This window comes from Paramormyrops kingsleyae, chromosome 3, assembly GCF_048594095.1.
Source record: "Paramormyrops kingsleyae isolate MSU_618 chromosome 3, PKINGS_0.4, whole genome shotgun sequence".
Taxonomy (NCBI): Eukaryota; Metazoa; Chordata; class Actinopteri; order Osteoglossiformes; family Mormyridae; genus Paramormyrops; species Paramormyrops kingsleyae.
This window is the reverse complement of record NC_132799.1, coordinates 14620001-14646097: the sequence shown is the minus strand read 5'-3', so window position 1 is coordinate 14646097 and position 26097 is coordinate 14620001. Positions and strand designations below refer to the sequence as shown.

The window sequence follows — 26097 nt, the reverse complement described above, 5'->3', positions numbered from 1 at the left end:
ATCTAACACCAACACTCAACCTGAGTATCCCACCAGCAATGTCCCAACATTTAGTGGAAAGCTTTCCTCAATGATTAAATGCTATTATAGCAACAAAACGTCGACCAACTTCATATTAATACCCTTGGTTTTAGAATGAGGTTTTGGACAAGCTGGTGTCCCTCAAACTTTTGGCCATATAGTCTACATGCACATGGTCCTCACCTGCACCATGTAGATATACCTGCACTATATATGTATACCTGCACCATGTACATATACCTGCACTATATATGTATACCTGCACCATGTACATATACCTGCACTATATATGTATACCTGCACCATGTACATATACCTGCACTATATATGTATACCTGCACCATGTACATATACCTGCACCATGTAGATATACCTGCACCATGTAGATATACCTGCACTATATATGTATACCTGCACCATGTAGATATACCTGCACTATATATGTATACCTGCACCATGTACATATACCTGCACTATATATGTATACCTGCACCATGTACATATACCTGCACTATATATGTATACCTGCACCACGTACATATACCTGCACTATATATGTATACCTGCACCACGTACATATACCTGCACTATATATGTATACCTGCACCATGTACATATACCTGCACTATATATGTATACCTGCACCACGTACATATACCTGCACTATATATGTATACCTGCACCATGTACATATACCTGCACTATATATGTATACCTGCACCATGTAGATATACCTGCACTATATATGTATACCTGCACCATGTAGATATACCTGCACTATATATGTATACCTGCACCACGTACATATACCTGCACTATATATGTATACCTGCACCACGTACATATACCTGCACTATATATGTATACCTGCACCATGTACATATACCTGCACTATATATGTATACCTGCACCATGTACATATACCTGCACTATATATGTATACCTGCACCATGTACATATACAGTACCTGCACTATATATGTATACCTGCACCATGTACATATACCTGCACTATATATGTATACCTGCACCATGTACATATACCTGCACCATGTACATATACCTGCACTATATATGTATACCTGCACCACGTACATATACCTGCACTATATATGTATACCTGCACCACGTACATATACCTGCACTATATATGTATACCTGCACCACGTACATATACCTGCACTATATATGTATACCTGCACCATGTACATATACCTGCACTATATATGTATACCTGCACCATGTACATATACAGTACCTGCACTATATATGTATACCTGCACCATGTACATATACCTGCACTATATATGTATACCTGCACCATGTACATATACCTGCACTATATATGTATACCTGCACCATGTAGATATACCTGCACTATATATGTATACCTGCACCATGTAGATATACCTGCACTATATATGTATACCTGCACCATGTACATATACCTGCACTATATATGTATACCTGCACCACGTACATATACCTGCACTATATATGTATACCTGCACCATGTACATATACCTGCACTATATATGTATACCTGCACCATGTACATATACCTGCACTATATATGTATACCTGCACCATGTACATATACAGTACCTGCACTATATATGTATACCTGCACCATGTACATATACCTGCACTATATATGTATACCTGCACCATGTACATATACCTGCACCATGTACATATACCTGCACTATATATGTATACCTGCACCACGTACATATACCTGCACTATATATGTATACCTGCACCACGTACATATACCTGCACTATATATGTATACCTGCACCATGTACATATACCTGCACTATATATGTATACCTGCACCATGTACATATACCTGCACTATATATGTATACCTGCACCATGTACATATACCTGCACTATATATGTATACCTGCACCATGTACATATACCTGCACTATATATGTATACCTGCACCATGTACATATACCTGCACTATATATGTATACCTGCACCATGTACATATACCTGCACTATATATGTACACCTGCACCATGTACATATACCTGCACTATATATGTATACCTGCACCACGTACATATACCTGCACCATGTACATATACCTGCACCATATACATTATGGACCCAGTAAGTAGAAGAGAGATGACTATGGTCGTCATTTTTAAAGTGACGATGGGTAATTTGCTTACAACTGAAAGATTTCAAGTTGTGGACAATAAATTAGGTTATACAAATTTACTCTGTGAGGCAAGAAAAAAAAAATATATTTTTTTTTATATTATTATTATTGTTCATTACCTTACACCCCGTGTCTACCCCAAACACGCCAGTTATCTTGGTTTTATGAACCATTAGATCATTTAGTGTTGACCTGCTGTAGTCAAGAATCAGTCACACTTAATACAGTTGTCTTGGAGTAAATTGGGGGCTGCTCACCTATAGGATCGAGGTTCGCGTCTAACACGTGCAGGTCGCATGTTCTCTCCGTATCGCTGCGGGAAATGAGTCCGTATTCCTGATGCTTTTCTGGGTCAGGAATGCAACAGCCATCACCAAACGCTAGATGGTGCTACAGTTACACTAAAATTGGTCTCTGGATGAAAAAGATTTAGACAGTGATGCTATGTACAAAAAGGATAAAAACGTCATTCAGTTGTAAATGCCTTTTTCTAAATTCGTAAATCCTGATCCATTCATTTCTTTTGCGACTGTCCTCTGACATCAACGACGCTACATCAAAGCTCTAGCTATATATAGGCAGTCGATTAGGGCCCCCGCACTACCTGTGGTGTGGAGGAAGCAGTTTTCTTGGCGGGGGCGGGGGCGGGGGCGGGGGGGGGGACCAAACTCCTAAGTAAAGCTTTGCCTAGGGCTTCCGAAAGGGTATGGCCAGTCCTGCTGATGCCTTAGGTTAAACAGTGACTTTACTGATTTGTTGGATACCATCACGTTCTGCACGATATCTCCGGCACTAAGTGTCCTCAGTTTTTGAAAAAACTGTTTTTTTTATCAACTGATTCCCTGAAAAAAGGCTATAGTCTTTTAGCAAGTAATGTTAGAACAGATGAAAGGACCATCTTCATATTCTTTTAAATTGTTCTCTTATTAAAAAGTCTATATACACCTGATACTTTGTGCATTTATTTGTAAAACTATAAAATTACAATTAATTATATTGTGCTTCCAAATAATGCGGACAGTCGTGTTAAACAAATCAATCGTTAAAGGAATTTGTACAGCGTGGCACCACCTGCTAATATTCTTACCGCAATATTGACTGGCGAACGCTAGATGGCAGTGATACTACGTACATTTGTGAGCGCCCTTTATTCTACCAGTATACTGCTTCAGTCCTTTTAATTTGCAGACAATTTGCCTTTTCGATAAAAGCAGACTGTAATGTTATTACAAGCTTCAATTTCTTGGAGCGAAGTGTTATATTAAACGTTCGCTTGCATTTTTATGAGAAACCAAATAACGCTTCTCTTTCACTTCTCCCATCTCTGGTTTGACTAATTGGAATCCTTTGTAAATTGTATTACACTTTAGCCAGAATAAATGTTATAATAATGATAATAGGACTAAAATCTCATATTTACGCGGATCCCCCTGAAATGGGTTACAATCGAGCAGTTACTGGATTGGCTGTTCGCAGAAATGTCCGCTAGAGGGCAGGCGAGTGCTTCCTAATATCGACAGCCAGGAGGTTAGAAGAGCGCAAACGAAGCCCAATACTGCTGAATATTTTGGTGCAAAAAAGAGTGGCAGAAACAATTTTAGTAACAACGTTACATTTCCTACCTTGCTTTCTTACTCATTGTCAGATACAATGTAATTTTTCACAATAGACACCACATCGGTCCCAAGTTATTAATTTGTATGCATAATCGTGATAACTTGAGTAAGCCTATATGAGCCAAAAACTTTATAAAGTGTTTTCTTCACGGACTGAGGGCTGTTTAGCGAGCTTCGCCCATCCCGGAGTCCGGCTCTCAGGTTGAGCAGTCTTCGGCGGAAGAGCAGCGATTGGCTGCCAAGCGGGTCTTGATTATTTTAATTAATATTTCTTTGTTTATTCAATGCGCAGCGATGGTGCTCAGACGCACCGAAAAGTCCGACAGCAGTGCGGTTCCAAACTGTGGAATAAGAAGACTTAAGAAACGTTAAAATCCGAAGGTGCGCCGGCTGTTGTGGGGGTGGGCATTAATTATAAGTGAGATAGACGTGCTTGTATAGGAATTTCTAGGTTATTCACTGTGAAGAGAACACAGAAGAGCTGGATCGGGGGGGAGTGGAAAGAGGGAGGGGGAGTGAGGGAGAGAGGTGCCAAAAAGGAATACCTCTCCTCTCCTCTGCTCCTCTCATCGGAAGACAGCTGGACCAACAGCCGAGCCTCCAAACACTGAGATCCCCGACGAGGCAGGTAAGGTCCCGCAGGAATCGCGTTTTGCTTAATCTGACACGCTTCCAGAGGGGAGGGGAGGGTCGTTTTCGCCAGGGCGGCTTTTCTGCGCCTTTTTCCGCAGCAGTGCGCTTCCTTACCGTGTTGATAAAGTCGGAGCTGCCCGGTTATGGGCGATAATTATGAGCGCGCAGCATAGGGTAAAAGAAGGATCGTTTAGTCATTTTAAACGAATGGGATCTGCTTGTGGTGGAGAATTAAACTTGCTGAATATCATTACCAATGATCTGTATATTCACTTATCTCATACATACGATAGTTCCTAAAAGTGACATCCTTTTTACTTGGTATTGGGAGAGTGTCTGCACATCCATTTAACTTTAAAAGCAGCACGTTTATCCGGCCTCCGAAGTTAATTGATATGATTCAGCACCATTATCATCGTTATTATCAACGAAGCCGAGTAAGTATCGGGGATCGTGCAGATGTAATCCCGATTAGAGGACTGAATTCATACTTGCTAATTAATTATGGAGAATTGATGGCAAACGGGGTCTCGGCTGTAGTGAGGGGGAGGTAACATTAAGGTGCAGTGTTTCATGTTTAGTGTAGGGTTAGGGGCGTTTTTTAGCGAATGGCACCTGTTTCAGAGACGCAGCGGTGCCGTAGAGATGCCTGCATGTGCGTGTGGGATCAGGTCCCGGCGGCCGGCTCGGGTGACCAGCCGGCTGTGCTTAGTGCTTATTTATTAATACCCGTCACCTGAACGGGCTGATCGCCGGGCTGGGGTGCTGATCTGGGTCCCGGTGAGCCCCTGTGTACGTCATAGGGTTTCATCGGGACGGATGGAACAGCTTAAAGAGGGATTTTCTGAGGGTCTGGAATTAAATGCTTATATGGGTAAGAATATTGAAGACTTGTCATTTGATGGATACGTTTGTTTTAATTAATGCGTGTTTGAGTGATAACACGTGTCTGAGATAGAATTTGTCAGTTGGCGTGTCTGAGTAAACAGGTCGGTTTTGCTTTTCAAGTGAGATCAGTTGCTCTCAGCTAGCATGACAGGGTTTGCGTGATTCACCATCAAATCCACGTGAGCCCGTTACTGCAAAAGATCTCCACGGCTACAGTTTGTCCGTCGAAACTCGGTAAGCGGAGGATCTGTCTGTTTCAGTCCAGGTGAGAATTATCTACCAGAGTTTCCCTATTAGAGCGCAGTGGGCTGAAGGCAGAAAATCCCTACCTAAAGCAAGCGGCATTTGTCTTGAGACAGGTCCAGCATAAAACCGTGCCTGCAAATATCACCTTTCATTGTAAGTGACTCGATAATTAATCAGTCTCACGGAGTAGATATTGAGCAAAAGAATAGTTACAATATAACTATTGTAGGCAGTAAAACTAATGCACCGGACCCTAAACACATGAACATTACAGAAAGACACACACACATACATACATATACTGTATTCCACTTGTCCTAACCATCAGCCCCAGATATCCTGTTCAGGAATGTATTCTCACTCACTGTTCATGTATACGTCTTTTTTATGATTATGCATTTTCAGTGCTTGAACATATTTTCAAAGCAGAAAGATCCTGTTACAGCAAAATGTTTGTACATTTGTAGTCAATATAAGCGAAGCCAAAGAGGAAACTTTGTTTATATATTTGTGTATATATTTGTATACACTGGTCCTCTGTACAGTGATTGGTAATTAATGGCTTCCATGTTAAGGAGAGAAGGTCCAAAATCAGACCAATGAAATGAGAATTCCCTCCCTGAATGTTGCCTGTAGGATTATGTATATATGCGTATGTATTTTATATTATGGATAGATGCTTGGTAAACACTTTTGTTCCCAACTTTTTCTTCTCTAAAGTCATTCTGGTCAAATAAGGCCGTCTTTGGATTTAAACCTTCAGTCCTTCAGTTATTAGTCAGATTTTTTTTTGACCACGATGCTGCCTGCGGCTGTGAAAGTCAGGGGCTCCTGTCCGCATTGATGGATTGGACCGCAGTGCACTTCAATGCGTCAGTGTGATTTTTTTGAACTTTTCTATTCATTTTCAAAGACCTGCTTCTAACAACTGGTTACCGGGTATGTCCCTCTCTGGCTGCCGTAGTAACCCACCCCAAAATAAGGGCGGAGAGGAAAAACGTTTTAAAGGCATGTCAGGAATATGGTGATGGATTACCGATTACAATGATGGAGTCGTCTGCTTTTCCTGGAGTGGGGGTAGTGATTTGGGGGGGGGGGGTCGCCTCGACCAACCGCATTTTGGTTTCCATATCGTCCCATTAGGGTTGCAGAATTTTGGGACTTTTCCCTTGGTTCCCATTTATTTCTGGTAATTCCCATGGAAAGTTTCCAACTTGGAGTATTTCCAAAATTCCCCAGCTTACCGCCCCTTTGCAACCCCTTGTCCCATGGTCTCTCCCCCCTGTTCATCCTGAGGTCATTGTATCAGCTGTGCGCGGTCGGTCAGGACAGGTAGAGCGTGAAATGGGGAAGAGGTGAGTTTAGACCAGGGGTGGGCAATCTTATCCGCAAAGGGCCGGTGTGTATGCAGATTTTAGGGATAACCTTTAGGTCAGCTGCTCAAACCCAGGTGTGAGGACTCTTCAGCCAATCAGCCCTTTAATTAGTAATCTAATTAGGGAGTTGCAGCAGAAACCCACATACACAGCAGCCCTTTCTGGATTAGATTGCCCAGCCTTGGCTTAGACCATGGACTGAGTCAGGCTTACTTCAGGGTTACTGAGGGTCCTGCACACTCCGCGACTAAAGTCGCAATAATGCAGGGAAAAATAAAACTGAGCTTCTAGACCATCGCAGAACTATACATCAGTATATAGTTTTGTGCCCCCCTCCCCCCTAAAAAAAAAAAATTCAGATAATTACTGCCTCAGACTTTTCATCTCCAAGAAAATGGGAGCAGTGCTGTAAGAGGTGCAGTGACATGTTCCTGCTCTTATTCCATCATTGTTACTTTTAGCAATAAGCTACGATGTCGAAAATAGGTAAATCTTCAGCGGTAATCCGCATGCTACTTGTTAGCAGCATGAGTGACCCGCAGCTGGAAAGCGATTCTGATGCCCAGCGGTTCGCATGTGAAACAACAGGGGAAAAATTACAGCACAAAGACCAGTGCGACTAAAAAAGACATGGTCAACATGAACAGCCCCAGAAACCCTCTTCCAAGAAATTTTCATCCCTCTGTGGCCAAATTGGAAATTACTGGCTGGAGTGGTATCATTACGTATTCCATGACATTTAGCAAGGACATTTTTTTTCTTGCTTTTTTTGTAGCTTCTGAGTAAATTGCCCCAGAGTTCTTTAATTCACTTCCCCGCTCCTTGTTCTTTCATCCCTGGTCAGTCCTCCATCGAGCATGTGTTCATGTCATCGACCCCTTTGTTTAGGAGCTTAGATGCAGGTTACTGTTGGCTGCTGACTCCAGCCAATAGGAACGTTTGTACTCCTGTGGCAAGGTCAGCACTTGGAGATGGGGGGGGGGAGAGATCACCCTAGCAACCAAAATACACAGATGAGGAGATGGAGAAATGGAGTGATGGAATGATCACCGTGGAAGAAGAACGACTGGTGAAAGCAAGGATGAGAAGTTCTAATGAAGTTGCCATGGACAGATGGCCTTCCAGAACTGACGGTCTTTGGTCTTCAGCTCCTCGCCTCAGAAGAACCCCCACCGCCGACCTTAAGAAATCCCGGTTCTGACCACAGACATGTCAGGCACCTTTGTAAGAAGTGCGAACTTCCATGAAGATGCGGGAAGGTTATTAATCGGCTAGTTGGGACAGCTTGCAGTAATTTCTGGGCTCGAGTCCTTGTTCAAGACCAACTCTTAGGTGTGCATCTCAAACAGTGAAAGAACATTACTTTCCCACATCAAAGCAGGACCTTTTCCTTCCATAGGACGGCACCATAACTCGGCGTGAGACAGACCTGTTGATGATAGGAGTAGGGCCACACCAAAACTATCTGTCAATGTAAATTTCAGTCAAATTAATGACCTCACTTATTCTCTTTCTATTGGTTGGTTCATGCCAATATAGCTTCACGTATCTAACCGTTTTGTTTGTGTCCAGACACGTTTTGCATATTTTGCGCCCACGTGGCCTCGCAGCCAGTCCGATTACCGCAGTCTCCCTTTTCTGCAGGTTCTCCTCCATCTGAACGTGCCGACTTATCAGACGAGAGAAAACAGCTAGCACTCTTTCTGAATAATCGCGCTTCACACAAACGTATGAATAGTTTAGCGGGGGCCACCAGACTCCACACATTTGCTGAATTATTCAGTGAATAATCACGCAGGGCTGAGACAATATTTCAAGATTGCTTCTTTTTTTTTTTTTTTTTGAATAATGTTTGAAAAAAAATCCAATTTACCGAATAGCCGGGGTTGGGTGGCGCTGATGCCTTGAGTGCAACAGCCTTGGTGTTCAGCCGTAATTTTGACTAACGGTTATAAAGGGGGGGGGGGGTGCTGCTTACATGGTCAGAGACTTCGGTGTCACTGGTATTTGCCAAAATGAACAAAAATGCTGTCAAAATAACGTGCAGCATTTTAGCGTAGGGTGGTGGAAAATGACATATACAACATTGCTACTATGTTACTGTTTACGGTTTGCCGATCTCTTAAAGCGTGTCCACGTTGGGCGGGGGCAGCCGGATTTTAGCGCTGGAATCGAATGGATAATTGAAGTGGCATAAAGAGCAAAGGCAGCGGCATTCATGGCCGGTCACATGACCAGCTAGCTATTGAATTCCTGGCGTCCGACTCGCGCCTCCCCAGGACGGTTAGTCCACGGCGCGGCATCACCGCGGGATGGGCGACAATGCAGAAAGGCACAAAAGAGACACGCCAAGCAATTTGTGCCCTTTGTTCCCTCACACAGCGGGGTAATCTTTGTGTCAATAGATTTATGGTTGTTTGTATAAAACTGCAATTGGAGGAATATTTGCAGCCTTTATTACTTGAAGCAAATCGAGCTCTATAGGTGAGCAGGAAGAAGCTTTTGCAAGTCAGTGTCCACTGTTGGATTGAGTGGCAACCCCCCCCCCATGTTATCAGTTTGCTACGTGACTGGCCAACGAGACAAGTCTCTGTGATGATCGTTCCCCACCGTGCCTTGCAGTGTCTGACTGGCAGCCCCTGTGAATGTTTCCTGTCTCAAGGTGCACCTTGTGGTGCAGGGGGTGTGCTTTGCGCTTTGCTTTATTTTGGCTTAGAGGAAGATCCTGATGCTCTCAGTAAGGGGGGGGGGGGTGGTTACTGATCATCTGTGTGAGCCTGCTGTTGAGTGGGAGATGGTTACCTGAATGAGGTAGGAGTGGCGTGTTGGGCATAGAGAGTTTGATGAGTGATTAAATGCTTTATAATTAGCCTAGGAGTTTTGAAGGACGTACAAAGATCATCTTTTTGGGATTCCTGGCCTGAAAGCTGTGGTGAAACTAACCTTTTCCCTTAAAGTATGTTCGCACTGGGGGAGTGCTACCCCCGCGAGACCCTGTAAGGCTTGTACCCTCCCTGAGCTTTGACCAGTCTGCTGTGTGTTTACCGTTCGTTTACGGATTCAAAACCAGTCAACACGCAGCATGCGTCTCTCAGAAGCTGTGGTTTAAAGTTCATCCTGTCGTGCGATATCAGCTCCTCTTTACGTCTGCCGGCGCGTCTTTATGAAAATAAAAAAGGTCACTTCTCCGTTCTGTTTGTCGCTTTGAATGCCATGAAATGGACGGGGTGGGGGGGCGGGGGTGAGGGGATGCAGAGGAAGCCTTACTGCTACCATCACGGATATCACCTGCATTTTTGCCTCCTTTCCTGATGGTTTATCGATCCATGTCTGATATTCTCAAGAAACCACCAACGTGGAGCAGTGATTACGCGATAAAAGTCTCAGGCACTCTGCTTTGTGTAGCCCCACTTTAAACTGACATCTACAAAAGTATGATAAACGTGTAACTGGATGGGTGCTGATGGCTGAGGGCGTATGACAGTGACACCCTTGCGGCTTAGGGGGAGGGGGAGGGTCGTGGCTGCAGACCTTAATTGCCCCTGAAGCTGAGCTTTGTTTGGCTCTGCTACATACACTTACGGTGGTTTTAGGGTGGATGTTAGTCAGACTGGCCTTCACCTCACCACGCTGACTGTCCAGCTGCTCGTCATTGAAATACAAGTCAGTATGACCCCGGATATATGCCTGACCTCAATCCTGGAATATGCACAACATATGTCGCTTCTGTTTCTGAACCCGTACATCCGTCTTCTAAACAGTTACCCTAGTCAGGGTCAGAGGTGGGGTCTGCAGCCTGTCATCGGGCACCAGCAGGGGGTGACTGGGTACACACACTATAGGCAGTGCTGGCAGTTCACCTTTTAGACAGGGGATCGCCGTATCTATACATGGACAGATGTGACCATGCCAAGACTGTGGCAAAATGTTTTGATTGAGAACAAAAAATTTTGTAGGCTCCGTTTTTAAATATTACATCCATGATAAAAACTGCATTGTGCTCGAAATGTTGGCTGGAGCTCGCCGTAGTGTTGACCATGTGTTTTGGACCAAGAGATTAAACCCTATGAACATGAGGAGAGCATGCGAGCTCCACCCACGCTACGCTGGGTCGGGAATAAAACTTCCAGCCCTGAAGATCTGAGATGATTGGCTCTGTTTTCATTAAAATAATAATAATAATGATCATATTTTTTAGCCTCTAGATTAAATCTTGTGGTCTGTGCTGTGGAGGTTTATGAATCTGAAGGGTTTGTCTTGGTTGTTTTTCTTGGTTGGTCTTGGTTCTTGGTCTGGGTTGTTGTTCTTGTTTATCGTACCAGATGATACAGATTAAACTCAAAGCGGTGTTCTGAACTCAAACAACCACGTTTGTCTTATGATCTGTCCATGAATATGCAAGAACTGCTGTGGCTGCGAGTATAAATAATAAAATAACAGCAAACAAGGCAGACCCGTGCACTGTAATGGGGTCTACAATAGACTGACCTGCAGTAATAGGAGAAAAAAGGTCTGGTGTTTTTTTTTCTCTGGCAAATAACTAAATTAGCTTTAGGTTACAATAGAGAGGAGGATATTCATAGAGGAAAAAAATAGTTTACATAAGTTTTAGTGTAAGCAACTGAAAAATGTAGCAGATAAATCTAGTTGTATAAATATCAAAAGGTCATTCAAAGAATCACTGTGGTGTGTTTGTTGTTTGATGTTTCAGCTGATTGGTCCCAAATCTGGCCCTAGAGACATATTTCAGGTGATTTCAGGGTTTAATCGGCCTTAACCATGAAAAGGATGGAATCATGCATGCTTTTGTTTTTCCATTAAACGGTAAACCAGAAATGCCAAAGAAAATGTGCCTAATGTTTTCCCCTTCATATACCATAAATAACCCTCTCACCCCTAGAGAAGTGCAAGTGCACCCAAGCTAATATTCAGAATAAAAGGAGAGTGACACTGAATGACGGCTCTTTTATATGAAATGACGCACAGGAAGTACAGGAATCATGGCCTGGACAGCGACAGAAAGGAATGAGGATGAGTTTTCCTTCCATCGATATTTACATATTCATAACCAGTGACACACGGGGTTTTTAAGTTACTGCTGGGAATACGGAGAATCCACCTAAACAATTAAGGGGGTTGGTTTTACTGTACTGTCAAACACACTTATAAATGTGACACATTTGATGTGTGCTCACTTTTAGGTGCTTCCTGTCTATTGTGGGATGGAAGTGATTGGCTCAATCTGAGAATTGTTTTTCCTGGAATATATATTTTCTTAGTTTGAGTGATTGACCTTGTGACATTTTCACATAAAGAATATGGGGTAATGCTTTACAGTACATTAACTGCACCTTCATAATGTAATGCATTCATAACATCAGCATCATTAAAGCGCTTTGGGACAACTCTGTTTTGAAAGGCGCTATATAAAAATAAATCGAATTGAATTGAATAATGCATTCATAATGCATTCATAGAGCATTCATAAGCTGCATGTACGTATACCTTAACATTCGAACATTAACAAACATTAATAAACATTATATGATTATAATGTTTGTTCTCTAATGTTCGTTATTAATCTACACTCACCTAAAGGATTATTAGGAACACCTGTTCAATTTCTCATTAATGCAATTATCTAATCAACCAATCACATGGCAGTTGCTTCAATGCATTTAGGGGTGTGGTCCTGGTCAAGACAATCTCCTGAACTCCAAACTGAATGTCAGAATGGGAAAGAAAGGTGATTTAAGCAATTTTGAGCATGGCATGGTTGTTGGTGCCAGACGGACCGGTCTGAGTATTTCACAATCTGCTCAGTTACTGGGATTTTCACGCACAACCATTTCTAGGGTTTACAAAGAATGGTGTGCAAAGGGAAAAACATCCAGTATGCGGCAGTCCTGTGGGCGAAAATGCCTTGTTGATGCTAGAGGTCAGAGGAGAATGGGCCGACTGATTCAAGCTGATAGAAGAGCAACTTTGACTGAAATAACCACTCGTTACAACCGACGTATGCAGCAAAGCATTTGTGAAGCCACAACACGCACAACCTTGAGGCGGATGGGCTACAACAGCAGAAGACCCCACCGGGTACCACTCATCTCCACTACAAATAGGAAAAAGAGGCTACAATTTGCACGAGCTCACCAAAATTGGACAGTTGAAGACTGGAAAAATGTTGCCTGGTCTGATGAGTCTCGATTTCTGTTGAGACATTCAAATGGTAGAGTCAGAATTTGTCGTAAACAGAATGAGAACATGGATCCATCATGCCTTGTTACCACTGTGCAGGCTGGTGGTGGTGGTGTAATGGTGTGGGGGATGTTTTCTTGGCACACTTTAGGCCCCTTAGTGCCAATTGGGCATCGTTTAAATGCCACGGCCTACCTGAGCATTGTTTCTGACCATGTCCATCCCTTTATGACCACCATGTACCCATCCTCTGATAGCTACTTCCAGCAGGATAATGCACCATGTCACAAAGCTCGAATCATTTCAAATTGGTTTCTTGAACATGACAATGAGTTCACTGTACTACAATGGCCCCCACAGTCACCAGATCTCAACCCAATAGAGCATCTTTGGGATGTGGTGGAACGGGAGCTTCGTGCCCTGGATGTGCATCCCACAAATCTCCATCAACTGCAAGATGCTATCCTATGAATATGGGCCAACATTTCTAAAGAATGCTTTCAGCACCTTGTTGAATCAATGCCACGTAGAATTAAGGCAGTTCTGAAGGCGAAAGGGGGTCAAACACTGTATTAGTATGGTGTTCCTAATAATCCTTTAGGTGAGTGTATATTAGAGCTGTTAAAGTTTGTTTGGATTTTAAGTGATCTTCGATGTTGCATATGAATGTTCTATGAATGCATTATGAAGGTGCACTGAATGTTCTAATAATGCAAAATCAATACAATTAAAATAAATATTTCCCAAAAGTAGTCATATTATCACATGGTTAATCAGTGAAGCTCACGTTGGATGATTACTGCACTCACTGATCACCCACTTTGGTTGGACTGTTCTAATGATGCCACAGAGCAGCTTGTTCCGTACAACGTTCCTTGTGAACTTCCCTCACTTGCTGTTTGATGCAGGTAACACAGGACAAGTAAATTATCTGCTCCTTTGGGTATTATCGGTCCATCCATCCATAGCTACATCCAGATGGATATCTCTTCTGGCTTGTCAGCTTAACCAGCCAGGTACAACTTAGTCTTGATTAGTTGCAAAATCTGTACATTTTACCCAAAACATGTAGCAGTATGTCAACAGTCACCCTTCATATGGGCAGTGAATTGAACGAGCACAACTGCAGTTTTGTGTTCAGATAGTGATCAGTTGTTTTTGTTTGGCACCGTTTCAGTCGCATGGCTGCTAATTACTCCTTGACTTGTGTATGCAACAAAGGCTGAGGCTTGTTTCTGATTAGATTTTGCTGGCAGGTGACTTTTTTTAAAAGAGGCGCGTCTTGACCTTTGTTGGTCTGTTGCCAGATATTGTGGGGTGTAATCTCTGCGTGGCAGTTTTTTTGGAAATTTACCTGTGCTCCTTTTTTTATTTGTGACAGTGGTGTCCAGCTTCTCATGCTCTGTACATAGATCTGTGCCTTATTTCTACATAAGGACAAATCTCAGAACTATCTCACACCAGAATTGCCTTTTCCTCTGGATAGTTACCAGAGGGGTGTAATTATATGGGGCTTGTTTACATCAGTCTGCATTGGTTTTCAGAGAATTCAGTATGTTTGTTAAAGCTCAGGTTGGCAGTATGTCATTCTGACACCCGTCAATAATGAGCTCATCCATCAGCAAATTGCTTTTAATGCATATAGTCATGTTTTAGGGGCTGTCGTCGTGTCTCTAAACAATAGGAGTCAAGATCTGTTCCCTCTAAAGGTATCTGACACACTGTTGAATTCTTTAATTCCCTCATAAATTCATAATGCGCTTACTGTCATACGTTAAATACTTTATGGAAACATGGAGTATATTACATGCAATTTGCAAATGTCAAAACATAATTGTATTTTCTGATGTAAATAATGCTCTATGACAAGGAACGCTGAACCTTGCCCAGTTTTTTCTGGCAATTGATTATTGGAGTGTAATTTAGCAAGATTTTAATCTTTGTGCGAGCGGAGAAACACTAAGATTTTTTGGGGGTGGCAAATCTTGATGGTATTGGAAACCTTTTAAGCTGCATGTTTCGAAGAAAGTTGGATAGTTATTATTCAGTTAATACTGTATAGTGTTTGAATTAGGTTAAAATACAGACTCGTCTGACATTCTAGATCTTTAAGCAAATTTGAAGCATAAACTACAACATTGTAGTCTCAAGGTAATGCTTTCTTCTTTGCTTATGGACAGGTTATGTATAATAACTGAAAATTAATTATTCTGTTAAAATGGACCGTACATGAGAGTATACATTTCTCGTCTTGTTCTCTCGTTCTCTGTAGTGGGATAATTATGGCTTAAACCACTGTGGGAATGTTTTCTTACTGGTCAAATAGTTTAATATAGCAGTTTTACATTAACGGGCACTTGTGAAGACTTAATAAAAGCCACATCAGTCTCAGAGGAGCTAGTTACCACAATTATGGACCTAAATTACCTTGGTTATTCTGAGCATAAAGATAAGTCAAATGGCACTCTCCCTTCTAGTTCCAGAGGGTACAATGATAAATTTTTTATCAATCTGGTAATAAGAGACAGGTTTCTCATTAGGAATAGATGTGCTATAAGCATGTCATTGATTGTTAGAGTGATCCTAAAGTCTGACTTCTGGGGAAGGACCTACCCATTCATTTTATTTTGGGGGTTCAGAGCAGTCAGACCGCACTGCTGTAATGTCAGTAATGTTAGTAATGTCAGGAGTGTGCCTACCTAGGCGTATGCTGCCGATTTCGTGCAGTTCAGTCTTCCATGGAAAAGGATAGGTTGTAAACACTTAGTGACGGAGATGGTGTAGCATCGGCGGGGTGGGCATGTCCCAGCATGCACTGCGAGTAATTGTAAAGAGCCCTTTGTTGTACTGTTGTTGATAATAGTGCATCCTCACCCATCCTCGCGTGTCCTTTGTATAAATCCCCCACTGCGTGTGTACCTCACATTTCGGCATTTTGCCTCCTTGTGTTTCTGCTATTGAGTTTGGGTTTGGTGGACGTTAGGTGTCTGTTACAGTCCCGTTAAGGACTGCAGTAAAAGAGCATGTTCTTCCCCGCAGGCAATTCTCCTCATCCTTCACCGCTCTTCCACTGCCTCTGTCTGCCTGGCGCTAAAATGTTGGATATTTTCAGATTCATTGGAAGAACCTTGGAATAAACGTCCAGCCTCAAGTACCACAGGAAAAGTACAGGGGCATTTTCCTCACATCTGTTATGCTTCTTGGGGTTAGAATAGGTTGCCAGCCGTGATCCCGTCGTGTTTTTTTCCAAAACCCATCCCAGTGTGGATCATTTACATTCTCATTCTGCGAAAACCCAAACCAGCCTAGAGACCCATTGGTTCCGCTTAGCCCATGTACCCGGGAGGCTGTGGGTTTAATGTTCTGCCGGTGTGCTGCAAGCAGACCTTTCAGCAAAGCCTTTGGCCTTATTAGCTGTAGGTAAACTCTTCAGATGGAGAAGCTTCAGGCTTAACATTGAACCTGTGGACATTATAAGCTGATGGCGTTTTTATGTTTGACCAACTGGAAAGGGGAGAGAATTGAAAGGTCATCGATGTGGGGTGGGTGGGGGGATGGGGGGCATACTGATGGGGGCTGATGGCCTGAAAACAGCCCCAAAGCTGAAGGAAAATGAGGAGAAAAATTTATGTAAAACGGCAGATTCCAGGAAAAATTCCAGTTTAAACAAGTAAAATGTTCCAAACAGCTTAGTAGGTTTCAAACGGTGAAATGAGTCTTGTGAATCCAACGTGGCTGGTGGCAAATTCCCAGTCAATGCATAGTTTAACCCATAGGCGGTGCTGGACTGCAATTAGGGGGCCAGTGCTTGGTTTACACTGGAATGCGGAGCGTTCTGGAACCTTTGCTCTGAAAAACACAGAAGGAATCGGGAAAAATGCTTTTTCTGAGCCCAGAACTACAGTATGTGAATTTATCACATGTCACTAGCAGTAAGTGACATAATGCATCCATGGGAAGGTTTGTCTATTACACCTGTTGTATTACACATGTGTAGTACAGCCTAAGGAATTTTCTAATGGTACAGCTTAAGGCCCCAGTCTGCATGTCTATTGGGGTTTAATTGCAAGGATCAAATCCTGGTTAAACCTAACAATGGAAAGTGGATTAAACCTCTCAGTGACTGACAGGAGGCGCTGATCCCACCCAGCCAAAGTTTTGAAGTATAATTTTTAAATTAGTAATTGCACTTTCATTTTTGAATCATTCAGGGTCAACCATTTTTTTTTTTAATTCTAGCTATTGTGAACTGCGAACAAAACATCCCTCAGGTTAGAGATGAGTTAGGGCATTTATTGAAAAAAAAAAAAAACAGTGTAGGCCTCATTCTGCCCGCATCACGTTTTCCTCTCGCGGTTCTCTTTCTTCCGGTTATTTTCCCATTCCGCACTGTGTGTTTTCCAGTTTTACCTCCGGTTCTCCGCCTGCTGCCAAACTGCGCCATAGCAGCTCTCCCCTTCCCTCCTGCAAGGTGCCAGCTGGCTCCTGCAGGAGACGCGGCACCTCCGAGCGTCACGCGTAGAAGGTGCTTTAGGATGAATTAGCTGACGCATCAAAGCCCAAGTTCCCCATCTCCGCCAGAACCCCCCCTCCCCCTTCCCACTTATTAGGATTCCGGGGGGCGTCCTGCAGGCGGATATTCACTCGGGTCGCTCTGTGGAGCTGCCTTTTCCACAGGATGCCGTGTGAACTGGCAGTCACTTAGGTCGGCCTACAATAGCCCGAACAGATACACAGACACTGAAATTCTTATGCTGGCATTTTCTGTCCAGAGTTCACTTTCCCTGCGTTTTTTTGCAGGAGAATCCATTACGACTTTGTTGCTTGTGCGTTGTCTTGTCGTCTGAAGTAATTTATTTAGTGTGGTGTATGCTGACTGTGATATTTCACTTCTGTTAATGATGGAGAATGGAGAGAGGCACCTTCAATGAGGTTGACCAAGCCCCCTTTTTAGTGGCGGCCCCTGGGCTTCTGGCCGGGTGAACCTGTGCATGGAAGCGCCCCTGGGAATGGATACCTTGATGAGAGTCAGGTGTGAGTTGGTTGGCAGGCCTGCCAGACGGTGAGGCGAGCACCGATCCCCTGCAGCCCAGCCGGCTTAATCCACATCGCCAAAGGCGCTGGGTAGTCAGCGGTGACCATGACACCCCCCCCCCCCCGGCCTCGAGATGGTGGGTGGGGGCTTCGGACACCGTAGAGGAGATGACAATCCTAATGAAAAAGAATGTCCCTGCTGCACTGACAGTGTCTCCATAGCTACCTCTCTCTGGGGGCACTGGATCACATTTTTGTTGATATTGATGGAACGCTTCTGGAAGTCTCTGACGGAATTCCGAAGGCTGACTCACACGGGAGGTGTTTGATTAGTTTCTATGCATTCGAATTTGGTCATGATGTAATGCCGCGTGCATTTTCACACGAGCGTTTCACCTGTGTCAGCGTTGTAGGTTTAACAAAAAAGAAGAAAGAAAAGTAGGACTGGTGTAAAATGTGAAATAATGAGGAAACTGCGCAGCAACGCGCCGGGATGCCTTGCCTGCGTTGGCATGGCTGCAGCACGACGTGTCAATTACAAACGGCTTGTGTTCAGGCAACCAGTATCGCATTTCTGATCCATGTCAGCTGCCAAAGGCATCCCTCTGTGGGAGAGAGACATGCGGGGACTGAAGAGGGTCTGCATACAATGGCTCCTAGCAACAAGGGCCACCAGACTCTCTCCTGCTACGCCTGTTTGTTGGACCCATGTCTTGTTGACACAGGGGATGTTTCTCAATACCAGGAATGCAAGGACCGTACTTGGTCTTGGTGAGATTGGTCTTGCTAGCTCGCCTTCCAAGAATGAACTAGGGGTGCAAAGAATCATGGGATTGGTCTCGTTCAGTGAGGATGCAACCGATATGTCCTTGATATTTTGAGCGGGGCAAGAACAGTATTCCGGGGATTTTTACTGCCCTCTGTACTTCTGTTCGAGTATTGGCACTGGAAGATGATGTAAAAAGGGTACATAGGAATACAAGTACGGTCAAGTATGCATATTGTGAGACACCTGTGAGCTCAGTCAGTGTCAGGTTGACGCAGCAAGTGGCTCAGTGGTTAAGGAACTGAACATGCCTGGCACTTTGCCCTGATTGCTAAAGTAAATTAGCAGGTAGGCCTCTGAGTAATTCCTCTGTAAGAGCTTAACATTGTAATTAGATAATAATTTATGTTACGTTCTGTGGAGCAGTGAAACGTAGCATCTGGAGGGTGTGCTAGAAAGTAATGGAGCTGAGGAGAGGAGTCAGTTTAGCTGGAGAGGTGTGTGAACTCCTGACGGTAGAGTCACACAGACACATCCCAGCTGGTGTACCGGTAAATCCTTAACACAGAGCTAGGATCGCGTTCCACGTAGCCAAGGGAGGAATGAAAATGCAGGCAGTGTCAGCGAACTGTGGCTGTCAGGCAACAGGCAAGTGGCCAGAAGGGGTCCTGTGGTGCTAAGCTCTGGCCCAGGGTTCGATCGAAGCAGCGGGATAGGAGATCAGTTGGTTTGGTGTTGCTGGTTATAATAGTAAATAACAGGAGGTCTCAAAGCTCTTCAAAACACATGATTAATTTCCGTTTCATGCTGCGCATCAGCATGCGTTTTGTTTTTTTTGTACAAATTTTAAACATTTTGATCCAGGCATCCCTGGGAGGACCAGAGGGCATGTTGGGATTGACGCATAATCATTTAAATGCTAAGTCACCTCACCCGGTGTTTCAGGTGTTAATGAGGCATTAATCGAAATGCATCGTAACACCAGCAGGACTCCATCCGTTGCCCCGTAGGGCAAGATTCATGCACCTCTCATTAACTAAAAAAAAAGAAATGCTTTTGTTAACCGATTACTGAGTACAACAACCAGTACTGGTGAAAGGCTATGTGATGCTCGTGGCAAGCTTCATCGCTCGTGGGAGTTTTACTTACAAAAATTATGTTCTGAGGCCAGAAGATAAAATGATTGGTTCAGAGAGATTACCAATTAGATTGTAGAGAAGGTGGGACTAAGACATCTGATTGGTTGGTCTGACATTTGACCAATATCCGATTGGTTATCTATTTTCATTCTGCCCGCAGAACATCTTTGTGTAAGTAAAACTTTTGAACATTTTGGCAAAATGCCTTGTACTGCAGTATAGTGTCTGGACAGTATGACCATATGGAAAATTAAATACCGCCCAAGCCTAGTGCTGGCGATGGCCATGAGGCAGGATGAAAGGCGATACGTGAAGAGTGTGCAACTCAAGAAGGAGCCAATAGGAGGCGCCGTTGTCAAAACGTGGAATGGTGTGTAATCTGAGACTTTGGAGCATGAGTGGGCAAAGCCCATGGAGCTGAGAGCGAGCAAGGTTGTGAGCAGGTTCCTCGACATGGAGCTGAGAGCGAGCAAGGTTGTGAGCAGGTTCCTCGACATGGAGCTGAGAGCGAGCAAGGTTGTGAGCAGGTTCCTCGACATGGAGCTGAGAGCGAGCAAGGTTGTGAGCAGGTTCCTCGACATGGAGCTGAGAGCGAGCAAGGTTGTGAGCAGGTTCCTCGACATGGAGCTGAGAGCGAGCAAGGTTGTGAGCAGGTTCCTCGACATGGAGCTGAGAGCGAGCAAGGTTGTGAGCAGGTTCCTCGACATGGAGCTGAGAGCGAGCAAGGTTGTGAGCAGGTTCCTCGACATGGAGCTGAGAGGGAGCAAGGTTGTGAGAAGGTTCCTTGACATGGAGCTGAGAGTGAGCAAGGTTGTGAGCAGGTTCCTCGCCCTCTGTTTTCCCAGTCATGTGACATTAACAGTAAATACCAGTGAACAAACAATCAAAGTCATGGAAATGGCAATTTAGTTTAATTACACTGCTGTTATAATACGTATCATTAAGCATCATTAATTGCACCTTACAATTGATTTAATGAAGCAGTGCTAAGCAGGAGTTTCCACTAAATATTTACAGGCTTTTTTCCTCCTTTCTCTTAGCTGACGAGGGAGTTCCTGGGACTGTTAGCAGCGAGACGTTCCCATTATGAGAATTAAAGGCGGTGCTAATTAGCTGGTGAAATCCCAGACCGTATAGCCTGACATTCAGCTCTACCAACAGCTTCACGCACGTAAGACGTGTCTGCATACCCAACACAGATAATAATTAGGGGCATTTTCAATTTAAAACCCGAAGTGCATAATGCTGCCTTTACATATATGTATTTTAATGCCACATTATTTATGAATGTTACGGAGACTATACTGAGATGGTTGGCAATGCATATTTGATGCAATAATTAGTGGAATGTGAGGTGGAGTGTAGATTTTTGTGGAGTGTCAGTGTAAATGTCACAGCCCTTAATGTAGCACTTTTGCATGAATATGGCTGGTGATGCTTATTTGTCTCCTTCGTTGGGTACGAAGATGGTCGATGGTGATTTAGTCGAACGCAACTTCCACCCGCTTACTTAACTAGCTGTTTGGTGCCTCAAAAGCTCTACCTCATATTCAGCAACAGGAAGTTGCTGAATATGAGGCAATCAGTGAACCGATTTTCTCTGTTTACCGTTACGGAAGATTCGTCATAATTCGCAGACCCCTCTGCGTGAAATGTGTCTGTGCATCTCGCCTGTGGACACCAGGTGGCGTACCTCTTAAGTTAAACTCGCACGTGGAGCTTTGCCAATCTTGACAGGGAGATTTGCTGTTGTGCCCTTAAGCCAGGCAATTAACCATAATTATACGTTTAAACTGCTTTGTTAAAGGCACTTTGTAGAGAAATGGGGAATATCTGTAACGCAAATGTAACGCGCTTCGCCTCTGTGTGATCAGCAGCATGGAACACGTGGGGGACATGGTGCCGACGGCGCCCCCTATCTCCTCAGTGGCTGTCTGCAAGCTGCTGCTGTCCTGCTTCATCCTGCACTCTGTAGCTCAAGGTGAGTTGCCCCCCCCCCATCCTTTGGTGTCAGACAAACATACATAGGCTGCTCTTGAGATCTTCAGATTTCTGGTGTGTAAATTATCCTTTTCCTTCAGATTTAGATGACAGGAGCCACATTCAGTGTTGTTTTTTTTATATTTTTTTTGAGACACCTGTTTTCGAGGCATAATGAGCCAGAGCAGAGGAGAGGCAAACTGGTTAGATTATTGGGCTGCTCGATATGAGCAGCTGGCAGTCATTAGTACAGGCAGCCCTATGGGGGCGCTGTGCTGGATCAGGGCTGCGGGGAGACCCTCATATCTCACCTGTGCTCCTCTGTGTCCCCGTCTCCCGGGTTACTAAACCCTGGGAAGGGCCCTCTGACGATGAAGCAGGCGGCCGCTTGCTCCAGGACGCCGGCCTAATCGAGGCTGACGGTCCCGCTCTCTGTCGTCAGTCCCACGCTAATGATGGCCCCCTCTGGGAGCGAAGGGGGCCACTTAAGCTGGCTGCAGGTCAGCCATGGGACTGGAATTCAGAGACACTTTCTTAGACACTGGCTCCTCTTCAAACAACCCAATCATCTAGATTCCTTGGCAACCAGGTACTTACTGATTAAAGCCTAACCACCAAAACAGGCTGAGTCTCACCTCCTGTCGTACGGATGTGCGATTAACAGCACAAATAACCTTGTTCCAAAGCACTTTGAATGCATGTGATCACGTGCACGTTTATTTAAGTGACCCTTCCTTAAACTAGCTCTCCTCATAGATTACATTGCTGTTTCTTGACATTTGCAGTCATTCCGGATTGTTTTCTAGGATTATAACCATCAATGTTACACTACTCCTCAGCGTTTGAGTAATAATCAAGCACTGATGTCGTACTTTTCCCTTAAACAACCCATTGATATTTGACTGATCATTAATTTACTGAATAATCTGAATACCATACTAATCATTGTCCTTACATATTTCACCCTAAATCCATCATTGTCAGACTGATACTGTTGTAAGATCTTCCCTTAAAAAAAAAATCACCATATATATTATCCTAAATATATTTGACAGTATTGTAATGGCACTTCAGCCATGTTCTAAAATAAAAGTGTCAGTATTTTAATGGTAATCCAGTCATATCCAATTACAAATGGATTGTTGTCTTGGTAACAATTCCACAATACTTTATAATTCTATTACAGTCCTAGTGAAAATCCGAACTCATTCCCTCATAAATCCGTGATTGATCCAGGACTGGGGTAGCCATGCTGAGTTGCTGATTTGCTTGCTCCTCTACTTGTTCCCCACAGCCTTCAACCAGCCTCCACGATTCCAGAACTACTTCTTCCAGACGTACCTCCTGATCTATGAAGACACTCCCGTCGGTAAGTCCAATCTGATTGGTTATCTCTCTGAACCAGTCATTTTTCCTTTTGTGCTTTAGAACATTTTTGTGTAAGTAAAACTCCCATGAGCCAAGAAAACCCTCGATCCTTAAACGCCTTGCTGCTCTAAGTACTGTAACTGCCCGTCTTTTCCACCTACTCTCCTCATCCAAGTGTCTTTCTGCACTTCGGATCTTCTCTGCTTGGCTCCCTCTCACCTTGCCATCTTTGATGTTGGTGTATGGTAGCATGGTACCAGGATGGGCTGACCTCATGGACCTTCTTAATCATCAGACTCTGTACTCTCCTGGCCACCTCCTGCCTTTTATCTGTGAATAGGTAAACTCTGCGTGCCCCCCCCCCCCCCGTCTGTCTCATTGCATATCTTTGTAGTGGTCTGCTTCCAGGCACTTGGGCGATCAGAGGAGTTCCTAATCTCATATGATTCACCTCTGTAGAGGCAACATCTCCACCCCATCTGGGTCACTTAATTAGATGCATGAAATGCCCCCTCTTCTGTCCATAGTAAATGTACGGTGCACAAATGCTTGGCAAAGGGGAGCCTGTGGTGGAGTGGTGTGACCAGACTGGAGGTCGGATCCATGCTCTCTGACATGCGGGCAAGAGCTGCCCTGAAGATTGTACCCTGCGAATGACAGAGCTGGCGTTGTCCTATTTTCACTTTGCTGGAATCAGCAAGAATAACGTGGGTGATGCTGCATTCCTCGCGCACAAAGTCCTTAGAGTGGTCACATAATTAATCGTCAAGAGGCTTAATTATCCTAATTGCTAAATGAACTGCATTTACTTCAGTTGTATACTGTTAGCAAAGTTATGCATTTGTCTTAGAGAATTGGGGACGTTTTAACTAACCGTTTTATTAGTGCCGCTAATGTCGAACTCAGTTTTGGCAGAAACTGGGGAATGGTCTTGTGTCTGAAAATGCGCAGACCACTGTTGTCATTTTTGAAATGATTATTATTGTGGCGTCTAAATACTTCTCTGCAGTTCATACCAAAAAGCTTTAGCTCACTTCAGACAACAGAAGAATGCCCCCTCCACACTGAAACGGTACATTGTCTGACCTGCCCCACCCAAATAAAAATTTAATACCACACTCTGACACCCCCATATGATTTTCTTACCAGTATACAGTTCTGTGCAAAAGTCTTAGGCAGTCACTGAAAATGTTTAAATGATCTTCATGCTGGTGTAAAACTACAATGTCTGGCAAAATGTGTCAGCTTAAACATCTCAAAACCTCCTAGTCACCCCAGTATTTGCAGCAACCATCCAATACAGCCTCGTATTGCTAATCAATACCTCAGTTATTTAACTGATTAAGTTATTTTTTTAATCAATTGGGCTGGGAATGAAATGTTGTTGACCCTTCCATATCTGGAAAAACTGTGTAAAAAAAAAATGTTTTGGTCCCCTTAGTAAGTGTAGTGAGCAAAGTGACACAAAGACCACTGCGAGGTCACTGCGAGGTCACTGCGAGATCACTGCGAGGTCACTGCGAGACATCACGCGAGAGGCTGCTGTAAATGCGCTTTTGCGTCCTCCAAATCAGCACTGTACATACTACACATATTTCATGCATTTGAGTTGCTAAGCTCTTTGTGTGCAGTCTGCTGGTCTTCAGGTGTCATTTGCTGGCCTTTCGCAAGACCCATTTCATTTCTCATGCAGACCCTGGGATATATTGAAACAGTGATGAGTAAAATCTTGATTCGGGGGGGTCGACTGCACATGGAATGGTGGGGGTGCCCCTGAGGAGAGGTTTGGGAACTGAAGCAGTGCTCATCTAGCCATCCAACAAGATATCAGTAACTATTTGGAGAACAGAAGAAATTCTTGCTAGTTTTTATTGTGTTACTCTTAATATTCAAATGTTAAATTGATTTTATGAGCAAACATACACTTTTACTACTCAAATAAATAGCTTTAATTTCAGTTTCACAGTTCTGAATGTATCATAGAAACTTTTCCACTTCTATTTGATCTTTAGTTGCATTAATTGCTGTTGGCCATCCATCCATCCATTCTGCACAGAGCACTTCACTGGGGTACGCCCTGGATGCAGTGCTGTAGGAAATGTGTAATTGTCTCCATTATTCAGATTTTTTAATCTGCTTAACTCTGATTGTTCTGATTTACATTTGACTCTACCAGCTTATCGAGGTACCTTGGAACATATTGTTTTCTTTTCTATTCCATAACTTTCCTGTTTTTTGCTGGTTGGGCCTTTCCTGTGAAGTCTTTTGCTAAATGGCATGAGATAAATGCTCTGTATTTGGGGGCAACTACTGTGGTGTTTTCAGGAACCTGCTGGGTGCAGTATTAACTTTAATATACCATACTGTATATTGTACTATGCTGCAGTGTTCCGGCTGAATCTGTTAATAGCCCCAATAAGTTCAGTCATACAGGAGAGTGAGGAGAGCAGCCAGAGGGCAGTTTGACAAGGGAGGGAGAGAGAGAGAGAGAGAGAGAGAAAGAAATCCCTCCATGAAAGCTGATTTAGGAACTGACACAAAGGAGGATCATTTGTCCATCTGTCTTAGAAATGCTTATCCAGTACAGAGTTGTGGTGAGCTGGGAGCCTCTTCCAGCAGGGGGCGCCCTGTTTGAGTTGGCTGTCTGTTGCAGGGCA

At 43.8% G+C, this 26097-nt stretch overlaps 1 protein-coding gene across 1 annotated transcript in view; it reads left to right on the top strand.

The window, feature by feature from the left end:
• The first annotated feature begins 3926 nt into the window (after positions 1-3926).
• cdh23 (cadherin-related 23) overlaps positions 3927-26097 on the top strand; it is a 187125-nt gene continuing 164954 nt past the window's right edge. Inside the window, exons 1-3 of the mRNA XM_072709700.1 lie at positions 3927-4440; positions 21967-22073; positions 23367-23441. Coding sequence (XP_072565801.1) covers positions 21971-22073; positions 23367-23441 — 178 coding nt within the window. The 5' untranslated portion in view covers positions 3927-4440; positions 21967-21970. The remainder of the gene's footprint in view (positions 4441-21966; positions 22074-23366; positions 23442-26097) is intronic.